This window comes from Nicotiana sylvestris, chromosome 5, assembly GCF_000393655.2.
Source record: "Nicotiana sylvestris chromosome 5, ASM39365v2, whole genome shotgun sequence".
Taxonomy (NCBI): Eukaryota; Viridiplantae; Streptophyta; class Magnoliopsida; order Solanales; family Solanaceae; genus Nicotiana; species Nicotiana sylvestris.
Window position 1 is genome coordinate 32,212,042 of NC_091061.1, and position 22,198 is coordinate 32,234,239.

The 22,198-nt window shown below is 40.5% G+C and overlaps 3 protein-coding genes across 3 annotated transcripts; 1 reads left to right on the forward strand and 2 right to left on the reverse strand.

The window, feature by feature from the left end:
- Window positions 1-2,014: 2,014 nt before the first annotated feature.
- Window positions 2,015-2,497, reverse strand: LOC138868468 (uncharacterized). Its single transcript, XM_070146021.1, has one exon. The coding sequence runs from the start codon at window positions 2,495-2,497 to the stop codon at window positions 2,015-2,017; it is 483 nt and encodes a 160-aa protein (XP_070002122.1).
- A 1,021-nt stretch (window positions 2,498-3,518) lies between these two features.
- Window positions 3,519-4,364, reverse strand: LOC138868469 (uncharacterized). The gene has a single exon (XM_070146022.1). The coding sequence runs from the start codon at window positions 4,362-4,364 to the stop codon at window positions 3,519-3,521; it is 846 nt and encodes a 281-aa protein (XP_070002123.1).
- A 14,151-nt stretch (window positions 4,365-18,515) lies between these two features.
- LOC138868470 (uncharacterized) lies at window positions 18,516-19,538 on the forward strand. Its single transcript, XM_070146024.1, has 2 exons — window positions 18,516-18,584; window positions 18,858-19,538. The coding sequence occupies exons 1-2, from the start codon at window positions 18,516-18,518 to the stop codon at window positions 19,536-19,538; spliced, it is 750 nt and encodes a 249-aa protein (XP_070002125.1).
- The last annotated feature ends 2,660 nt before the right edge of the window (window positions 19,539-22,198 follow it).

The window sequence follows — 22,198 nt, forward strand, 5'->3', positions numbered from 1 at the left end:
GTTGCAGGTATCGCATTTGCGATCACAGGTTCGCAAATGCGAACTCGCAAATGCAACCAATACTTTGCAAATGCGAAGCTTGGACTGGCCTGATGTCTTCGCAAATGCGAAAAATTGTTCGCAAATGCGGCCATTGTTCAGGTCGCAATTGCGATGATGAACTTCACAAATGTGAACCTCCCAGCCTAATGATTGCAAATACGATGATTCTTCGCAAATGCGATGCTCGCATTTGTGAGCCAGACTTCGCAATTGCGAAGTCTGTAGACCTGAACATACCAACAAGTTTCTTAAGTTTCAAAACACTCCATAGCCTATCCAAAACTCACCCGAGCCCTCAGGGCTTCAAACCAAACATGCACACAAGTCTTAAAGCATCATACGAACTTGCTCATGCGATCAAATCGCCAAAATAACACCTAGAACTATGAATTCAACACCAAAACGCATGAAATTTTCAAGATAGTTTCAAACTTTCTATTTTCTCACCCCAAAGGTGCGAATCACGTCAAATCACTTCCGTTTTTCATTAAATTTTACAGATAGGGTATAAATATCATAATGGACCTGTGCCAGGCTCCGGAACCAAAATACAGGCCCAATACCAACAATATCAAACATTATTCAATATTTAAAAACCATTATATTTTTTAGTAAACAATTTTCTTCAAAAATTCAGTTCTCGGGCTAGGGATCTCGGAATTCGATTCCGAGCATACGCCCAACTCCCATATTTTACTATGGACCCTCCAGGACCGTCAAATCTTGGGTCCGGGTTTGTTTACTAAAAATGTTGACCGAAGTCAACTTAAATTAATTTTTAAATGCAAACTCAATATTTTTCTCAAATTTCCCATAAAGGCTTTCTGGAAACGAGCCTGGACTACGCATGCAAATCGAGGAGGAAGAAAAGATGGGGCATAGAGAAGTAACTGAGATAGTGAAAAGATGGGGATATCGGCTCCGCATATCGAACTCGTACTCCCAAGTAGCTGCCTCGACGGCTGACCTCTCCACTGAACACGAACCGAAGGATAACTCTTCGATTTCAACTGACGAAGCTGCCGGTCTAGAATGGCCACAGGCTCCTCTTCATAGGTCAAATCCTTGTCCAACTGCACAGTGCTGAAGTCTAACACGTGGGATGGATCACTGTGATACTTCCGAAGCATGGACACATGAAACACTGGATGCACAGCTGATAAACCCGGCGGCAACGCAAGTCTATAAGCCACATTCCCTACTTGATCAAGGATCTCAAAAGGCCCGATGAACCTATGGCTTAGCTTGCCCTTCTTCCAAAATCTCATCACGCCCTTCATGGGCGACACTCGAAGCAACACTCACTCTCCAACCATGATTGCCACATCACGAACCTTACGGTCAGCATAACTCTTTTGCCTGGGCTAAGCTGTATGAAGCTTATCTTGAATAATCTTATCCTTATCCAAGGCATCATGTACCAAATCTGTACCCAACAATCGAGCCTCCCCTAGCTCAAACCATCCAACTGGCGATCGATACCATCTACCATATAATGCCTCATAGGGAGCCATCTGAATGTTCGACTGATAGCTGTTGTTGTAGGCAAACTCCGCAAATGGCAAGAACTAATCCCAAGAACCTCCAAAGTCAATAACACAGGCGTGAAGCATATCTTCCAAAATCTGAATAGTACGCTTGGATTGTCCGTCCGTCTGAGGATGAAATGATGTGCTCAACTTGACCCGCGTACCCAACTCACGATGTACTACCCTTCAGAAATGCGAGGTAAACTGCGTACCTCGATTAGAAATGATAGGCATGGGCACACCATGAAGATGAACGATGTCACGAATATAGATCTCTGCCAACCGCTTCGAAGAATAGAAAACTGCCACAGGGATGAAATGCACTGACTTAGTCAGCCTATCCACAATGACCCATACTGCATCGAACTTCCTCTGAGCCCGTGGGAGTCCAACAACAAAATCCATAGTGATACGTCCCACTTCCACTCAAGAATCTCAATCTTCTAAAGCAAACCACTAGGTCTCAGATGCTCGTACATTACCTGCTGACAATTCAAACACCGTGCTACATATGCAACAATATCCTTCTTTATCCTCCTCCACCAATAATGCTGCCGTAAGTTCTGATATATCTTGGAAACGCCCGGATGAATAGAATACCGGGAACTATGGGCCTCTACTAGAATCAACTCACGAAGTCCATCCACATTATGCACACAAACTCGACCCTGCATCCTCAAAACTCCGTCGTCCCCAACTGTAACCTGCTTGGCACTTCTGTGCCACACTTTGTCCCTAAGGACAAGCAAATAAGGATCATCATACTGCCACTCCCTGATATGCTCAAACAAGAAAGACCGAGCAACTGTACAAACTAGAACACGAATGGTCCTAGAAACATCCAACCTCACGAACTGATTGGCCAAAGCCTGAACATCCAAAGCAAGCGGTCTCTGACCGACTGAAATATATGCAAGGCTACCCATACTATCTGACTTCCTACTCAAAGCATTGGCCACCACATTGGCCTTCCCGGGATGATACAAGATGGTGATATCATAGTCTTTCAGTAACTCCAACCACCTTCTCTGCCTCAAATTTAGCTCCTTCTGCTTGAACAAGTACTGCAAACTCTTATGATCCGTGAACACCTCACATGACACGCCATATAAATAATGCCTCCAAATCTTCAGCGCATGAACAATGGCTGCTAGCTCCAAATCATGCACGAGATAATTCTTCTCGTGAATTTTCAACTACCGCGAAGCATATGCAATAACCTTGCCATTCTGCATCAATATCGCACTGAGTCCAATACGAGATGCATCACAATATACTACATATGGCCTTGAACCTGTGGGCAACACCAATACCGGTGTCGTAGTCAAAGCTATCTTGAGCTTCTGAAAGCTCGCCTCACACTCGTCCGACCACCTGAACGGGGTTCCCTTCTGGGTCAACCTAGTCATCGGGGCTGCTATAGATGAGAACCCTTCCATAAACCGACAGTAATAACCCGCCAAGCCCAAGAAACTCCGAATCTCTGTAGCTGTTGTGGGTCTAGGACAGTCCTTGACACCCTCAATCTTCTTAGGATCCACCTAAATACCCTCTGCTAATACAACTGAACTCAACCAAAACTCATATTTTGAAAACTTAGCATATAGTTGGCTCTCTCGGAGTTTGAAGGATGACTCAAAGATGTTGCTCATGCTCCTCTCGGCTGCGGGAGTAGATCAAGATATCATCAATGAAAACAATAACAAAGGAACCCAGATAGGCTTGAACACCCGATTCATCAAATCCATAAATGTTGCTGGAGCATTTGTCAACCCAAATGACATCACTAGGAACTCATAATGCCCATATCGAGTGCGAAAAGCTGTCTTAGGGACATCAGATGCCCTAATCCTCAACTAATAGTAGCTAGACCTCAAATAAATCTTCGAAAACACTTTGGCACCTTGAAGCTGATCAAATAAATCATCAATCCTCGGCAATGGATACTTATTCTTGATGTTTGAATTTATTCAACTGATGATAATCTATGCATATCCTCATCGATCCATCATTTTTCTTAACAAACAACACCGGCGTACCCCAGGGCGAGGCACTACATCTAATAAAGCCCTTATCAAGCAAGTCGTGCAACTGTTCCTTCAATTCCTTCAACTCTGGCGGGGCCATGCGATACGACGGAATAGAAATGGGCTGAGTTCCCAGAGACAAATCAATATAAAAGTCAATATCCCTGTCGGGTGGTACCCCCGGTAGGTCTGCAGGAAATACCGCTTGAAATTCCCAAACAACTGGCATGGAGTCCATAGAAGGAACCTCAGTACTAGAATCATGAACATAAGCCAAATAAGACAAACAACCCTTCTTGACCATACGTCGAGCCTTCATATAAGAAATAACCCTGCTGACAGAATGACCAAGAGTACCTCTCCACTCCAATCGAGGCAACCCCAGCAAAGCTAAGGTCACGGTCTTAGCATGACGGTCCAATATAACGTGATAAGGTGACAACAAATCCATCCCCAAAATAACATCGAAGTCAACCATATCGAGAAATAGGAGGTTTACACTAGTCTCAAGACCCCCAATAACAACCACACATGAACGATAGATACGATCTACAATAATAAAATTCCCTAATGGCGTGGACACATACACGGAAGCACTCAAAGAATCACGAGGCACAACCAAATATGGGGCAAAATAAGATGACACGTAAAAGTATGTAGACCCTGGATCAAATAAAACTGAAGCATCTCTACTGCAAACTGAAATCGTACATGTGATAACTGCATCGGAGGACTCATCCTCAGGCCTGCTGGAATAGCATAACATCGAGGCTGGACCCAACCACTCTGAACTATATCCCTGTGACGACTTCCTGCTGGATGGCCTCCACTTGTAGCGGCCTGACCTCCACCTCTAGTTGCCTGACCCCTACCTCTAACTAGCTGAGCGGGCGATGGAACACCCGGTTCCGAAACCATGGCACGAGAACCCTGATGCTGAGAACTGCTCGAGGGCAAAATCTAGCAATGTGCCTCGGATCGCCGCAAGTATAACAAGACTTTGGCTGCTGAGACTACTGACCCTGAATCTGACCTTGACAGCCAGAGTAACCACCCTGAAAACTCTGGAGCAGAGGTGCGCTTATAGGAGCTGATGGTGTACTATATGGTGGCTGATCAGAATACTGCATTTGATGGCCACAGCCACCTGGGGCACTGTGAGAAGTCTGAAGTGCTAAATGAAATAGCCTGGGAGGATGGCCTCTACCAAAAGAAAATCTGCCTCCAGATGAGGCACCACTGAACCTGCTAGAATGACGAGGCCTCTTGCTAGACCCCTGACCACTCCCCTGAGCTAAAACTATCTCGACTCGCCTAGCTACATTGGCCGCATCCTGAAAAGAAATATCGCTCCCTAACTCTTTAGCCATCTGCAATCTAATAGGCTGAGCGAGTCCCTCAATAAACCTCCTCACCCTCTCTCTCTCTCTCTCTCTCTCTCTCTCTCTCTCTCGGTGGGGAGTATCATAAGAACATGACGAGGCAAATCAATAAACCTAGTCTCGTACTGAGTGACAAACATAGAATAGCTGCGAAAACTGGTCCCAAGTGAGAGCTGGTGACCCGGCTGGTCTGGCCAAACAATAATCTTTCCACCATTTCTTGCAGAACCGGATCGACGAAAAGTAGCAAAGTCGACCCCATTGGTCTCTACTATCCCTATGTTCCGTAGAACCTCGTGACAACTATCCAAATAATCCTGGGATCCTCTGAAGATGTACCGCCATAGGTAGTAGTGAAAAGCTTGGTGAACCTGTCCAATCTCCACAAGGTGTTAGAAGACATAGCTGATCTGTCACCGGTCTGTGCTATAACACCCGGTGGGACTACCCCAACTGGATGAGCTGCTGGAGTCTGAAACTGGGGAGCCATCTGCTCTGGAGTACGAGTAGCGGGAGTCTGTGCTCCTCCCCCAGCCCGAGAGACGGCTGGTGCTACAGGAAGTATACTGGCCTGAGTAACACTCTCCATAAGGGCCCACCAGACGAACCAAAGCATCCTAAAGTACCGGGGTAGCGATGAACCCCTCCGAAACTTGTGATGGCCCTGCTGGAACGGTCTAGGCCGGAACCTCATCATCAAACTCTACCTTAGGCTCCGCCGTTGGTGCTGCTGTTCTGGGCTAAGCCCTGCCCCTGCCTCGGCCTCGTCCTCTGCCCTTCGTACGAGATATCACTAGGGGCTCGTGCTGCTGATTAGCTGATGAAGTGGTACGTGTTCTCGCCATCAATAGATTAGAAGTTCAATTAGCATTAAGAAATCAAATCGCACGACAAAGAAGAATAGATGTGAAGTTATTCCTAAACTTTGTAGCCTCTAGGGATAAGCACAGACGTCTCCGTACTGATCCCTCGGACTCTACCCAGCTTGTTCGTGAATTGTGAGACCTAGGCAACCTAGTGCTCTGATATTAACTTGTCACGACCAGGATTTTCCACCATCGGGATTGTGATGGCGCCTAACTCTTGAATGTTAGGCAAGCCAACAAATACAGTTCTAACACATTAATCATAAACTAAAATAGTAATAAATAAAAATTAAAGCTAAACAGATATGAAGTGCGGAAATTTTATAATATTTCAAAACTCTAAAACACGACTACTCTAATGATCCGGTGTCACAATCCACGAACGTATAAGAATTTTTACAGATACTGGTTTAAAGGAAAATACATCTATTTTTCAAAATGAAAGAAAACATGAACTAAGATAGAGGGAAGGGGACTGTAGGGTCTGCGGACACCGGCAGATCTACCTTGGGTCTCCTGTGGACTGAAGGCAGCAACCCCAAACTCTGATCAGTATGGTCCAATACCAGGATCTGCACAGAAAGTGCAATGTGCAGTATTAGTACAACCGACCCCATGTACTAGTAAGTGCCGAGCCTAACCTCGGTGACGTAGTGACGAGGCTAGGACACGACAAACAACATAAACCTGTGCAGCTAAATAATATACTAACAGAATAACAAGTATTAGAAGCTAAGCAGAAATTTACGGGAAGGGGCAACATGCTCTGAGGGTACCAAAATAAGGAATCACGGTAGTAAAGGAAGTAAAACAGCTAGTACACTTGAACCGATAACAATAAATAGACACAACAAACAGAAAATGCACGGCATCACCCTTCGTGCTTTTACTCTCAATCCTCACCATGCAATCAATAATAGAACCGTGCACGACATCACCCTTCGTGCTTTATCACTCTTCCTCACCATATGAATAATAAAAATGTGCACGGCATCACCCTTCGTGCTTTATCACTCTTCCTCACCATAAGAAACAATAGAAACAATAACAACCCAGCAAGGGCATCACAATCAAACAACTTCGTTTCATCATTTAATTTCACAACAGAAATCTCAACTTGAGCCAATACTCAACCAATATCCAAAACCAGGAGAACATAATAAAAATTGTTTAACATGAGTAATAACTAGTTTCAACAGGAACAGTACGTATAAAGGAACACAACGGTCACAAGTATCAGACTCACTCGCTTGCTATGACCTGACAACAATGTATAGATACTCGTTACCACACCTATACGTCGTACTTAATAACTAAACAAGTAGCAAATAAGGTAACAATACCTAATCCCTCAAGCTAAGGCTAGCCACAATACTTACCTAGATTCTACGACCAAACTCAAGCCTCAAATACCGCTTTTCCCTTAGTTTCCACTTCCAATCCGCTCGTATCTTTGCATAATTAATTTATTAACATCAATTAACGCCAAAGAAACCAATTCTAATGCATGAGTATAGATTTCCCAATATTTTTCCCAAAAAGTCAAAAATTGACCCCGGAATCGCTTGGTCGAAACTCGAAGTTCGGACCAAAATTCGATTACCAATTCACCCCCGAGCCCGAATATGCAATTGGTTTTGAAATCCGCCCTCAAATTAAGGTCTAAATCCCTAAATTTCGAAATTCCTAAATTCTACCCAAAAACACCTAATTTTCCCATGAAAATCCCTAGATTTTTTGTCAAAATCTTGTAAAAAGATGAAATAGATTGAAAGAAATGAGTTAGAAATCGTTTACCTATGATTTGGGAAAGAACAACTCTTTAGAATATCGCCTCTTGAAGCTTAGGGTTTGAAAATTTGAGAAATGAATTGAAAATCCCGTCCAAAACTCATTTTGAACAGTTGCAGGTATCACATTTGCGATCACAGGTTCGCAAATGCGACCAATACTTCGCAAATGTGAAGTTTGGCCTCGCTTGCTGTCTTCGCAAATGCGAACAATTGTTCGCAAATGCGGCCACTGTTCAGGTCGCAATTGCGACGATGAACTTCGCAAATGCGAAGGTCCCCTCCAAGCCTAATGATCGCAAATGCGATGATTCTTCGCAAATGCGATGCTCGCATTTGTGAGCCAGACTTCGCAATTGCGAAGTTTGCAGACCTGAACATACCAGCAGTTTTCTTAAGTTTCAAAACACTCTGTAGCCTATCTAAAACTCACCCGAGCCCTCGGGGCTCCAAACCAAATATGCACACAAGTCTTAAAACATCATATGAACTTGCACATGCGATCAAATCGCCAAAATAACACCTAGAACTATGAATTCAACACCAAAACACATGAAATTTTCAAGATAGTTTCAAACTTCATATTTTCTCACCCAAAGGTCCAAATCACGTCAAATCACTTCCGTTTTTCACTAGATTTTACAGATAGGGTATAAATATCATAATCGACTTGTGCAGGGCTCTGGAACCAAAATACGAGCTCGATACCAACAATATCAAACATTATTCAATTTCTAAAAATCATTATATTTTTCAGTTAACAATTTTCTTCAAAAATTTATTTCTCGGGCTAAGGACCTTAGAATTCGATTTCGGGCATACGCCCAAGTTCCATATTTTACTACGGACCCTTCGGAACCGTCAAATCATGGGTATGTGTCCGTTACTAAAAATATTGACCGAAGTCAACTTAAAGCAATTTTTAAAGGCAAACTCAATATTTTTCTCAAATTTTCCATAAAGGCTTTCTGAAAACACGCCCGGACTGCAGACGCAAATCGAGAAGGAAGAAAAATAAAGTTTTGAAGACCTCGAAACCCTGAATTGGGTCCTAAAATACGAGATGATCTTTTGGATCATCACAACGTGCAAGGAGAACAATTGAAGCTGCATTAATAAAACTTTAATTTCGTGCAACTTGCATTATAATGTATCTTCCGTTCGGGTACATCCTATATAGAGAAAATTTGCATGGCTAGTACTGAAATAACAAAGAAATGGTCCCAATTTGTAATGAGTTAATATGCGTAATGCGTGCACCCGCCTGATTTCACGGTACTTTTGTTATCTCTCACCAATACAAGTATTAGATAACTCTGTTTACCAACTTGGAGTGATGGAAGAAATTATCTATTGTTTTTGTCTCTGCTGAAATTTGAACCTGAGAACTCATGATTCTTAATCCACTTAATTAATCGACAACTAATAGGTCGTTTGATATGATAGATAAATAAAAATAACTTTGGAATAAAAATTTTAATACCATCTTATCCCTTATTTGGTTACTAATTCCGGGATAAGTTATTCTAAGATTAAAAATAGTCCGGAATAACTTATCTTGGGACGTACACCAGCCAGACAGTGGAATAGTAATAAAGTAATAAAATTGACAATAACATACTAAACCGTCACTAAAAAATAATACCAAAATAATTAATCTCTCAGCATAATTAATTTCTATATAACTAATCTCATTATAATTAATCAGTATAGTTTGTCATCAAACCCAACGAACCCTATAATTTGGTTTCCGCTATAATGTCAATTAATGTCTTTAGTACTATGAACTAGTATGGGCTTTGAAACTGGTGAACAGAAAGCCGACACACTTCCCTTTGTGAGCCATGGAAATTCAGAATAATCAAAAAAAACCTTTTCGATTCGGGAACGTTGATGCAACTTTGTGCTGTCACAACGTTAGAGAGAAAAAATAAAAATAAAAATAATGACATAGAAGAGGTCCACAAATGGTACATCCGAAAGGAAAAGAACAATGTAAAAAGGCACAACCAGTACAACTAATTAAAGATCAAATCAAATATATCAGATCGATATAAATGGAAATGAAGGATCTTTGCTTGTACTAATGTTTACTTTTCGTTATTTAATTTGTAATGCAACTCTTAGTATTGGATATTAAACTCTGTATAGACACTATTGATATACGTTGAACGTTCTACTTGCAAGCGGAGTTTAATACACACCAGAAAACTAATATTATATTAATTATACTTAGACTATATTACTATATTAGTAATAATATACTAGAAGCAAAACATTGTATAAGTAATGCTGAGAATTGTACTTTAATAACTTTCAGATGGAACAACCTTTTATAATAATAGTTTTGGGAGCATTAACAAACAATCCTAAACCCTAAACTCTTAACTCAATAAGAGAAGTATAACAATTAACTTATCCAGCAATAGCGTGTGTTTGACTGTTTGGTATGAAAGAAAAATATTTTTTAATTTTTTCATGTTTAGTTGGCTTAAATATTTTAGAAATCATTTTCCTTCGATTGGAGGAAAATATTTTACCTACCAAAATAAGGGAAAATATTATCCGAAATTCTCTTTTTCAACCTTCCCCGCTCTATTCCCATCCCCACCAACCTCTCCCGCCCACCCCCACCTCCATCCAGCTCTCCTGACCCCTACACCCCCAACCCAACTCCCCACCATTCACCCAATCCGCCAAACCCGCACACCCCCTACTCCGCCTCACCCCATACTGTTTGCATAAATTATATATTTCAAAAAAAATATTTTTTACTTACTAACCAAATACTAAAAAATATTTTTTTGAAAAATAAGTGATACCACTCATTTTTAGGAAAATATTTTCAAGAAAAATATATTCCAAATACACCCTTAAAGCATATGTTTGGTTTTTGTTGACTATGTTATATTTGGTTCTATAACATTAATTTGAGATATATAGCGTAGGATAACTAATAAGCAAATGTGCAAATATAGATTTTACAAAATCCCTTATGTTAGCTCTATTAATTCCATTTCTGTAATCACTTTTTAATTAATGTATCAAAATACAACCAATTCTAACCTCATATTTAATTCATGTATTAATTAATTCACATGCTTATTATTTACAAACTCATATCAAGCTTTTAAAATCTGTTTGTTTTGAAAAGTATTTTTTTTAAAAGTTCTTTTATTAAAAGTACTTTTAGAGAATAAAAGTTTGTAACTGACTAATTAATTTGGAAAACAATCTCGCTAATATTACTATTTTTTTCTGCTTTCAAAAATAGTTTCAGATACTATTCAAATTAAATGGACTTTTTTTTTCTTCTAAAAGTTTAGCCAAACTTAAATTCTAAAAAAAATACGTAAATAATTTTAATTTTTGCAATAACTAGGCCAAATAGGCTATAAAGGAACCTTATTCATTTTCCAAACCCTAGCTAGAAGGAGGCCAATAATGAATAGTACAATGATAGATTGTTGTGACTTACTTCCAGTCAGCACGCTTTAATATATTGTACCACAACATGTGCTCTATAACAATATTGTTAAATTCACCTTTCATGGTACAATAATGTTAATTGAATTTTTTCAAGGTTGGACTCAACTTGGTACCCTGTAGTATTTATCACAGGCTTTTCTTATTTTTGAGTGGTTGGCGTTTGTTCCAAATTTCATTGAAAAGGACAAAGTTTTTCACTTTTTAGTACCCAAAAAAAAAAAAAAACTGAAAAAGTTTTTGGAAATTTTTTCTTATTCAATCAAACATTTAGAGAAAAGTTTTCCAGTATTTGCGAAGAATGAAAAGCTACTTTGAGGGTGTTTTTCAGTTTTTTTTTCTTTCTAAAACTGAAATACTTTTGAGGAACTTACACAGTTGGTTGCTTGATCAAAAATATTCACAATTCCTGCCTCTATGCATATAGTTGTACACTGATTATACATTAATTATATACTGCTAAACATAAACTATATATCTATCGGCTATTTTTTTGGATAGGAGGTTATTTTTGGTTAATTTCTCTAAACTTTTCCTCTAATGGTGTTTGATTAAAAAAGATTTTCAAAATCTTTTTAATATTTCTAAAAGGTAATGTTGAATGACCCCATGAAAAGTACAATTACTGGGGTGGAGACCATGAAGTGTAAGTGACAGAGGTCAGACAACGTTAAATTTTGTTGGGTACAGATTATATATTTCATTTGTTGTGCTATTATTAGTTTTTCTTTTGACAGACAATGTGAATAATTTTAGGTCTCTTTGTTTTAGCAAAAAGGAGTAAATACAAATGAAAGCTGAGTCAGAAGCCAGTGCCTTACATGGATCCGCATAAACTTTCGGAAAAATTTTATTTTGTGTCTCGTACAACTGATACTAGTTGTATGAGACTCCTTTTTATCTCACAAATTTGTGGACATCAATCTTACACTTCTGAGTCCACAAAACTGTGAGAGAAAAAATTGTCTCATACAACTAGTGTCAGTTGTATGAGACACAAAATAAAATTTTCTAAACTTTCGCATACCCACACCTGCAGCCACCTCGAAACCTAAATAATGAGTTTTGGGACTCAAAATACTTTTATACAGTTAAAAAAAAGTTACCTTTCTAACTAAAACGCAGTATTATATTGTGTTTGACTTTAATGAAAATACCGCGTTTTAGGAAAGCGCATTATACTGCGTTTTGCCTATTAAAATATAAGTCTCCTTCTTCCCCACGACAGAAACCAGAAGGTTTCAATTAAAAAACAAACAGCTTTCCAGCGGTCCCCCACCCCCGATTTAAAAAAAAATCGATTGGACCCCACCCGTCAAACAAAAAGTGAAGATTGTAGGTCCCGCATTCAACCCAAGCCTTCGATTGTTGTGGTTTTCTCGTTTCAGACTCAAAATTTCAAATTTCCGACTTTTCTAAAAACATAAATCGAGGTATTCCGATTTAGTTTATGTTGAAACTCGTATAATAATGCATATTTGTTGTCTTGAATTTGTTTCCACGTTGTTTTGTATTTTGTTTGCGATTAAATTTGTATGTTATTTTTATCCGGATTAAAATATTATTGTTTAAAAAAAATAGTTAAAAGTTGAGAAATAATTTTTCTTGTTAATAAAAATGTTCATAAATTTCATTTACTGTTTTATATGTAATTTTATGAATGTTATGTTATTAAAATATGTTTGTTATTTTTATTTAGTTTAGATTATTTATTTGTATAAAGAATAGTGCCCTTTTAGCGTAGTAAAATATAGAGCTTTATAGTATAGTAAAATACAGAGCCTTATAACGTAGTAAATATAGAGCCTTTTAGCGTAGTAAAATATAGAGCCTTTTAGTGTAGTAAAATATAGAGCCTTTTAGCGTAGAATCTCTGTAGCTTAAGTATCTACTAACTACAAACTCTATCGAATTACACTTTATAAAAATTTATTATTTAATTTATAAAACAAACACACAGAACTAACAAATTAATATATGTTGTCAAATTAAATATCGCGCGTGGAACTCATAGATATATATACTCTGTCCAATTAAAAATTAATTATTTAATTTATCAAACTAACAAAATTGTAAAAATATTGAAATTGATACACATAAGAATTCGGGATAGTTTGGTGCTACTTGGCCTCAAATATCGAGCCTGGATCCCATAGATATATACTCTGTCCAATTAAATAATTAAATATTAAATATGATAACACTAACAAAATTGTAAAAATATTGAAATTGACACACATAAGAATTCAGGATAGCTTGGTACTACTGTGCCTCAAATATCGAGCTTGGAACCCATAGATATATACTCTGTCCAATTGAATAATTAAATATTAATTATTATAACACAAATAAAATTGTAAAAATATTGAAATTGACACACATAAGAATTCAGGATAGCTTGGTGCTACTAGGCCTCAAATATCGAGCCTGGAACCCATAGATATATACTCCGTCCAATTAAATAATTAAATATTAACTATTATAACACAAACAAAATTGTAAAAATATTAAGATTGACAAACATAAGAATTCAGGATAGCTTGGTACTACTCGGCCTCAAATATCGAGCCTGGAACCCATAGATATATACTCCGTCCAATTAAATAATTAAATATTAATTATTATAACACAAACAAAATTGTAAAAAAATTGAAATTGACACACATAAGAATTCAGGATAGCTTGGTGCTACTGGGCCTCAAATATCGAGTCTGGAACCCATAGATATATACTATATCCAATTAAATAATTAAATATTAATTATTATAACACAAACAAAATTGTAAAAATATTGAAATTGACACACATAAGAATTCAGGATAGCTTGGTGCTACTGGGCCTCAAATATCGAGCATGAAATCCATAGATATATATTCTGTCCAATTAAATAATTAAATATTAATTAATAAAACTAACACATAATTAATATTATTTAATTTACAATAGACGACATGGACGTGCCGCCTGTACATCCTGGACCTATCTCGGATGAGATATTAGTATTACAGGGTGATCATAGGTCCGCCTACGTATCGGAGGGAGATGATCTACATATTCACCGGTACATGAGGTTGGCGTTGCTCCTTCTTTTTGGGGGTGTCTTGTTCCCGAACACTTCGGGAAATCTAGTGAGTATGCGATTTCTACATCATCTTCAGCAGCTAGATGAGTTACCCCAGTACAGCTGGGGTGCTGTTGTTCTCGCTTACCTGTACAAGAGTATGTGTCGGGCTAGCATGGGCACCCAGAGCGACGTATGTGGTTTTCTGCCGCTACGACAGGTGACAACATATTCGAATACTCTGTTCATTACTTCCAATTCTATATAGTCAAAATGACTCTTAAATTTTCCGTCAACCTTGTATGTTAGGTTTGGGCCTGGGAGTGGTTCCTGCCGTTGCAGCCACCTCTACCACCATTACCTCCGGATGTAGCACCTCCATTACTCCCTCTAGCTAGGAGGTGGGTTCTCCAGCATGGAAACTACCGAGCCATTGATACTCAACATAATCTTCCCCTTGTCAGGGATGTGTTGGATATGCTGGAGGCCGCACAGATAAATATGTACCTAAACTTACTTGTTATAAATTCACTTGTGTTACGCATACTCACTTTTATGTTATTATTTGATAGTTGGCATGCCCGATTATTGCTCGATTGACCGACCGATTTGGAGCACTTCCGTCTCGCTGATGCGTCTCGATGTTGTAGAGCATCATGCCACAGAGCGGGTACTTCGCCAGTTTGACCGTCCACAGACTATACCGAGGGAGCCAACATGAGAGGCTACAAATTATCAGTGGGACGATCGTTCGAGGGTGGACGGCGCATTTGTAGCATGGCTAGAGGCGCAGGTCCATACTTAGGAGCAGCAAGAAGACCTGATTCCGCCACCACCTTTATAGATCCAGGTGGCGACTATTGATATGTATACGTCATGGTACCTCTATCACACCCGACTGATGATCGGGAACCCCGTTCATCAAGCTGGCGGTCGGTTCACACCATACGCCGGAAGGCACGAGGCACTGGTATGTTTATGTTGGAACCCATACTTATAACTGTGATATAGCGTTATGTAATTAATATTTAAAATGTTGTGCAGGCTATTGGTCATCATTTATTCTACCGGTTGGGACTGGAGATGCAGAAGCATGCCGACAATCCCACAGTCGCTGGATATGGTCGGCAGGTGGTAGAGCTGGCTCTCCGGACACTACAACGAGCCAGAGAGGACGAGAGGTTAGATTACGCTACTGAGTATGTGGCACCAGAGCAGCACCATCGGGGTAGTCCTGTCGCACGAGGCAGGGGTCGGGCACGAGCCAGGGCTGCCCCATGAGGTAGGGTTGTCTCACAAGGCAGGGGTGCCCTACGGGGTCATGGGGGACGGCGAGGAAGTGGTCCCCAACGAGGGGGCGTTGAGGAACCTGTTGAGCCACCTATTGAGGCACCTGATGAGGATATGGAGATGATCAACTGGGTTACATCCCTCAGCTAGACGAGCCTTCCAGCAACATACTATCGTAAAACATTCAGCTGGAGCTGCCAGCATCGCAGGTCACCCCGTCAGGTCCATTGTTGATCATGGGTACATTCGACGGAGATGTAGAGCAGTTCTTTTCAGGCCTATCTACCGCAACTGAGGATCGGCCGACTCGAGACGTGGATGCTGGGCTGATAGTAGGCTATATAGTTGATATTTACACCTTAATATGACCATACTTTGTTGTTGTTTTATAGATAATTGCCAACAAAATGCTCTAAATAGTGTTCTTTTATTTAGCAGGGAATATTATATGAGAGGAAGCAACATGGAGTGTTTTGGAGGTGATAATGTGAAGAAAAACAACAACTCGAGAAGTATCTGAACACAAAGAAACATAAATGGCCTGGGCAAGAAGGCCACCATGACCGCGGTAGATTAACAACGTAAGGCAGAAAGGTCAGCATTCACCGCGGTCGACCGCGATTGGCCGCGACCGCGGTGCACTGTTCACGCTGCTGGAAAGTTTGAGGACCAAAGTGTAAAATTGGGGAAACTTTTGTAAAACCCTTATATGCTTTAGAAACTCGCCCAAGATGGTAGTAAGCTGATTTTAGACTACTTTTGGAGGCAAGAACAAGAGTGAGAAGATCAACCAAACATTAGAGTTTTTTTATCTCCTTTTAATTCTTGCAATTTTACATTATGAACAATTTAGTAGTTTTCTCTTATTTTGTTATGAGTAGCTAAATACTTATCTAGGGTTGATGGAACTAATTGTTGGTTGAAGTTTTGACTCAAGTTGTTATAATCGAGCCGGATTTATGATATGATTGTTCAACTACATTTTGTATGGTGATTAATTGAATGGGCCCTTGATTAATCGTGTCTAATTACCTTATATTGCTTCAGAAGGAATATTAGGTTAGATAGCTGTTGAACAACACCACTTTTGGATAATTGAAGAGATTCATTACTTGAACTTTAAAGTGGGTTTAGAGATAACAAAACTTTGGTGGGATTATTTAGAGTTGCATAACTATTGTCAGCTAGAGTAGTTCGAGAGAATGCTCTAGTAAATTATTGTAGTTGATCGAGAGATAATTACGATAACCCATAACTCTTAATCCTCATAGAGTATTACGGCGAGATTATAGCGGAAGAGTCAAGACCTAAACTAGCAATTGGGAAAATTACTGCCCTAGACCTTTTTACCATTGAATTATCTTTGTTTTAGCTTACAGTTGTTTTTAATAGTAGTTGAAGTAGTTAAACAAAAATCCAATCTTTAATAATCAAAAATCTTGCATCTAGAGATTTATTGAGTTGATAATAACATTGCTGAAGAGTGTAATAGATAGGTTAGTTCCCTAAGGATTCGATTCCGGACTTAAAACCGGATTATATTTGCAGCGATTGCTTTGTCCTTGAAAAGGCAAAGTTGGGTGTTATCAAATTTTGCCGTCATTTCCGGGGAACTAATGGTGTTGTTTATTACAACTTAGAAGTAGTGTTAAAATTATTAGTTCAAATCAATTTTCAAAGGTGTTAAGCAATTTTCATTGAAATTCTAACGTTTGAACTCTTGTGGAATTCAGGTGTATGCCTAGAAATTCTTCGAGGACTGGAGACCTGCTTGAAGGACTTTCAGACTCCGAGAAAACATTCAGGTCATTGAACTGTGCCATTAGGAGGATCCAACAATCACAACAACCACACCAGCTTGAATTTGACATTGGTGACGTAGATAACGTCAACGGAAACATCAGAGATGAGCCAACTGACCCAAATGTCAGAGTGGTGGCACCTCTTGTGCCAGAAGCTGCACTTTATGATTGGGCTCAACCCATAGCTGACAACCTGGTAACTGTCATAGTTGTGCCGGCAATTCAAGCGGAGACATTCCAGATCACCAACAACATGCTGCATCTGCTGCAGAATAAGGGATTGTTCTCCGGGTCACACATTAAAGACCCTCAGCAACATTTGAATTTTTTTTTGTCAATTTGTGTGACTCAAAGGCAGCCAAATGTGACCCCAGAAGCTATCAAACTATTGCTGTTCCCGTTCTCTGTGACTAGGGAAGCTCAGACCTGGCTGAATTCGCTCCCAATCAATTCCATTGTCATCTAGGAGGAATTAGTAAAGCAGTTCCTGAATAAGTTCTACCCGCCCAACAAGACTGCAAGGCAGATTGATAAAATATTGCAATACAAGCAGCAGCCGACTGAGACCTTGCAGGAAACTTGGGAAAGATTTAAAGGGATGCTGGTGAAGTGTCCTCACCATGGCATTCTAGACCAGATGCTTGGCCAGAGGTTCTACATAGGGTTAGCTGATAATCTGAAGGCCAATGTGGATGCTTCAACTGGAGGTGCATTTTTGAGTAAGACATTCATCGAGTGCAAAGTCCTTCTTGACAAGATGTCCCAGAATTCGGGGTGGATGACTAGAGGTACAACACTGGCACCCATAGTGCATTCAATTCCTCTTGACCCAAATAATTCGCATGTAGAGAACATGGCCACACTCATGACTCAGTTGAGTATTTTGACAAAGAAGATAGATGAAATGGGTACCAAACAGGTGCATATTGTTGACACAACAAATAGAGGACTGTGTACACCTTGTGTTAATCAGTCTTATGTGTGTTCATGGAGCGGAGAAGGTGAAAATCAAGGGGCAAGGGAAGATATGAATTATGTTAACAACTTTGGGGGTCAGAGACAAGGAGGACATTAGTGGAGACCGGCACCAAATCAGCAATACAGACCCAACATGCCTCAGCCTGGGGGCATGCAAGTTCAAGGCCAAATGGTACCATACCATCAGAGACAATAGGGCTACCCACAGCAGAACCAGCAACAGCTGATATATCAACCACCTCCTCAGTAACAAGATAACAACATGGTAGAGATCAGGGGGATGCTCCAGCAACTCATTGGGACAAATGGTAAGATGCAAGAAAAGTTGGCAGTACATGATTCAGCTATAAAGAATATTAAAACTCAGTTGGGCCAGTTGTCTATGGCTTTAAACAACCGCCCCCAATGAACATTGCTAGTGGACACAAATAATAACCCCAAGGAGAAAAACCCGAATCAGTTGATGGTAGTAAGTCTCCGGAATAGGAGAGATTTAGACAAAGAGCAGGAGGTTGCACAAGCCAGCAAAGAGACTACGCCAACCACTCCAATTCCACTATAGGTAGATGAACCATCAAATCTGACTGAAGTGGTGGTTGAATAGGGTCAAGATGAAAAGGGTAAGGCTAAGGTAAATGAACAAGCTGCAGAACAGGTGGTGCCTTTTATGCCACAGAACCCCAACAGAGAGAAGCCAGCAAGCAGTGCACAAAGGGTGATACCTGTACTATTCCCTCAGAGACTGGTAAAACAAAGGAAGGAATATCAATACAAGAAATTCATGGAGATGCTGCGTCAAATTCAGTTGAATATTCCTTTGATGGATGCCTTGAGGGAGATGCCAGGTTATGAGAAGATGATGAAAGACCTATTGTCATGGAAGTTTGATTTTCAGGACCTATCTACAGTGACTCTGATGCAGACCTGCAGCGCAGTAGTGACCAGACCAATGGCTCAAAAGATGTCCGACCCAAGTAGCTTCACTATTCCATGCACGATTGGGAGTTATGCCTTTGCAAAGGCATTATGTGATTTGGGAGCCAGCATAAATTTGATGCCTCTGGCTGTATACACCAAACTGGGCATTGGCAGAGCTAGACCGACTTCAATGTTGATGCAGCTGGCTGACCGCACGATAAAAAGGCCTACTGGGATTCTTGATGATGTGTTGGTGCAAGTTGGGAAGTTCGTGTTCCCTACAGACTTTGTTATTCTGTACTGTCAGGTAGATGAGGAGATACTTATCATTTTAGGTAGGCCATTTTGGCCACTGGGAGAGCACTGATAGATTGTGAGACTGGGGAATTAAAAATGAGACTGAACGATGAAGAAGACATATTCAATGTTCAACAATCTATGAAGAGACCCAGTGAATATGCTAATTGCTCTCTAGTGGAGGCAGTGGATGTGATCCCGCAAAAAGATGATGTGACCTTGACTGCTAAAGATCCATTGGAGGCATGTCTGAAAAATTTAGAAGAGATGGATGGTGAAGGGTTAGCTGAGTGGGTCATGGCACTTGAAGGCCAAGGATTCTGGAAAAGGGAACCTCAGTTCGAGTCCCTTGAGTTAGAAAAAAGGCTACACCTCCAGCAAAGCCATCAGTAGAGGAACCACCCAAGCTGGAGCCGAAGCCGCTCCCAGCTCACCTCAGGTATGTTTTCTTAGGCCCTGATTCTACTTTTCTTGTTATTATATCATCCGGTTTGCTAGATGTGCAGGTAGAACAGCTCTTACAGGTACTGCAGGAAAGTAAGACTGCCATTGGCTGGACCATGGCAGACATAAAGGGTATCAGCCCAGCCTTCTGTATGCACAAGATTCTCTTGGAAGAAGGGTACAAACCTTCCACAGAACATCAATGAAGGATGAACTCGAACATGAAAGAGGTAGTAAAGAAGGAAATGATCAAATGGTTAGATGCGAGAATCATCTTCCCCATCTCTGATAGCAATTGGGTCAGCCCTGTCCAATGTGTGCCGAAAAAAGGGGGAATGACTGTTGTGCAAAATAAGAACAATGAGTTGATCTCAACTCGTATAGTCACGGGATGGTGAATTTGAATGGATTACCGAAAATTGAACACATCCACCTGGAAGGACCACTTCCCCTTGCCTTTTATTGACCAAATGTTGGACAGGCTGGCCAGGCGATCGCACTTCTATTTCTTGGATGGATATTCAGGGTACAATCAGATATCAATAGCCCCCGAAGATAGAGAGAAAACATCTTTCACTTGTCTGTATGGCATCTTAGCCTTTCGGAGAATGCCTTTTGGGCTTTGCAATGCACCAGCGACATTTTAACGGTGCATGTTAGCCATTTTCACAGACATGGTGGAAGATATTATGGAGGTCTTTATGGATGATTTCTCCGTGGTGGGAAATTCATTCGAGGACTGTCTTCACAACTTAAGAAGAGTGCTCAAAAGATGTGTGGAGACAAATTTAGTGTTGAACTAGGAGAAGTGCCATTTTATGGTACAGGAAGGGATAGTCCTGGGGCATCGAGTGTCTAGTAAAGGAATTGAGGTCGACCATGCTAAGGTTGATGTGATTGAAAAGCTACCACCACCCACTTCAGTCAAGGCGGTGAGAAGTTTCCTTGGGCACGCCGGGTTTTACAAACGATTCATACAAGATTTCTCCAAAATTGCTAACCCATTATGCAAACTCCTTGAAAAGGATAACCCCTTTGTGTTTTCTAATGACTGCAGGTTGGTATTTGAGGAGCTGAAGAAGCGATTAGTGACTGCACCCATCATTGTTGCACCCAACTGGGAGCAGCCATTTGAGCTCATGTGCGACGCAAGTGACTATGCCATAGGAGCAGTCCTGGGGCAGCGAAAGGATAAACTGATGCACCCCATTTACTATGCAAGCAGAACGAAGCGGTGCACAACTCAATTACACCGTGACGAAAAAGGAAATGTTGGCTATTGTTTTTGCATTCGACAAATTCAGGTCATACTTGATTGGCTCAAAGGTTATTGTTTACACTGACCATGCAGCAATTAGGTACCTAGTAGAAAAGAAGGAGTCAAAGCCACGCTTGATTCGTTGGGTTCTTCTGTTGCAAGAATTCGATCTGGAGATACGTGACAGAAAAGGGACAGAGAACCAAGTAGCTGACCATCTCTCATGGTTGGAAGGAGCTGAAAAGAAGGTAGAGGTTGAGGATATAACAGAGACATTCCCGGATGAACAGTTACTGGCAATGACAATGGAGGAGGCACCATGGTATGCTGATATTGCTAATTATGTAGCAAGTGGTATTGTACCTTATGAACTCTCCTCAATACAAAAGAAAAAGTTCTTTCGTGATTGTCGGTATTATTATAGGGATGAACCTCTGTTGTTTAAAATATGTGTAGATAACATAATCCGGCGGTGTATCCCCGAGAAAGATCAACATTCTGTTTTGCAGGCTTGCTATGCTTCAACATATGGTGGACACTTTGGAGGAATTCGGACAACAACTAAGGTGTTGGAGTCAAGCTTGTACTGGCCTACTCTGTTCAAGGATGCCCATGCTTGGGTTAAAAGCTGTGATAAATGCAAAAGAACTGGCAAGATATCTCGTAGACACGGGATGCCAATGACCACAATTCAAGAGGTGGAGATTTTTGACATGTGGGGGATTGACTTTATGGGGCCATTCGTCAGCTCGTATGGTAACAAGTACATATTGGTAGCAGTTGACTATGTCTCCAAGTGGGTCGAAGCAGTGGCTCTTCCAACCAATTATGCTAAAGGGGTACTAGGTTTTCTAAAGAAGAACATATTCACACGTTTTGGTACCCCAAGATCTATACTCAGCGATGGCGGAACCCATTTCTGCAATAGAGCATTCGCACGGTTGTTGGAAAAATATGGAGTTCGTCATAAAGTGACCACCCCATACCACCCATAATCGAGCGGGCAAGTTGAAGTGTCCAACAGGGAG

Coding starts and splice junctions, on each gene's coding strand:
- LOC138868470 (XM_070146024.1), top strand. CDS start 18,516: ATGGTAGAGATCAGGGGGATGCTCCAGCAACTCATTGGGACAAATGGT. Junction 18,585..18,857: donor AGATGCAAGAAAAGTTGGCA/GTACATGATTCA, acceptor GTGGTTGAATAG/GGTCAAGATGAAAAGGGTAA.
- LOC138868469 (XM_070146022.1), bottom strand. CDS start 4,364: ATGTTATGCTATTCCAGCAGGCCTGAGGATGAGTCCTCCGATGCAGTT.
- LOC138868468 (XM_070146021.1), bottom strand. CDS start 2,497: ATGGGTAGCCTTGCATATATTTCAGTCGGTCAGAGACCGCTTGCTTTG.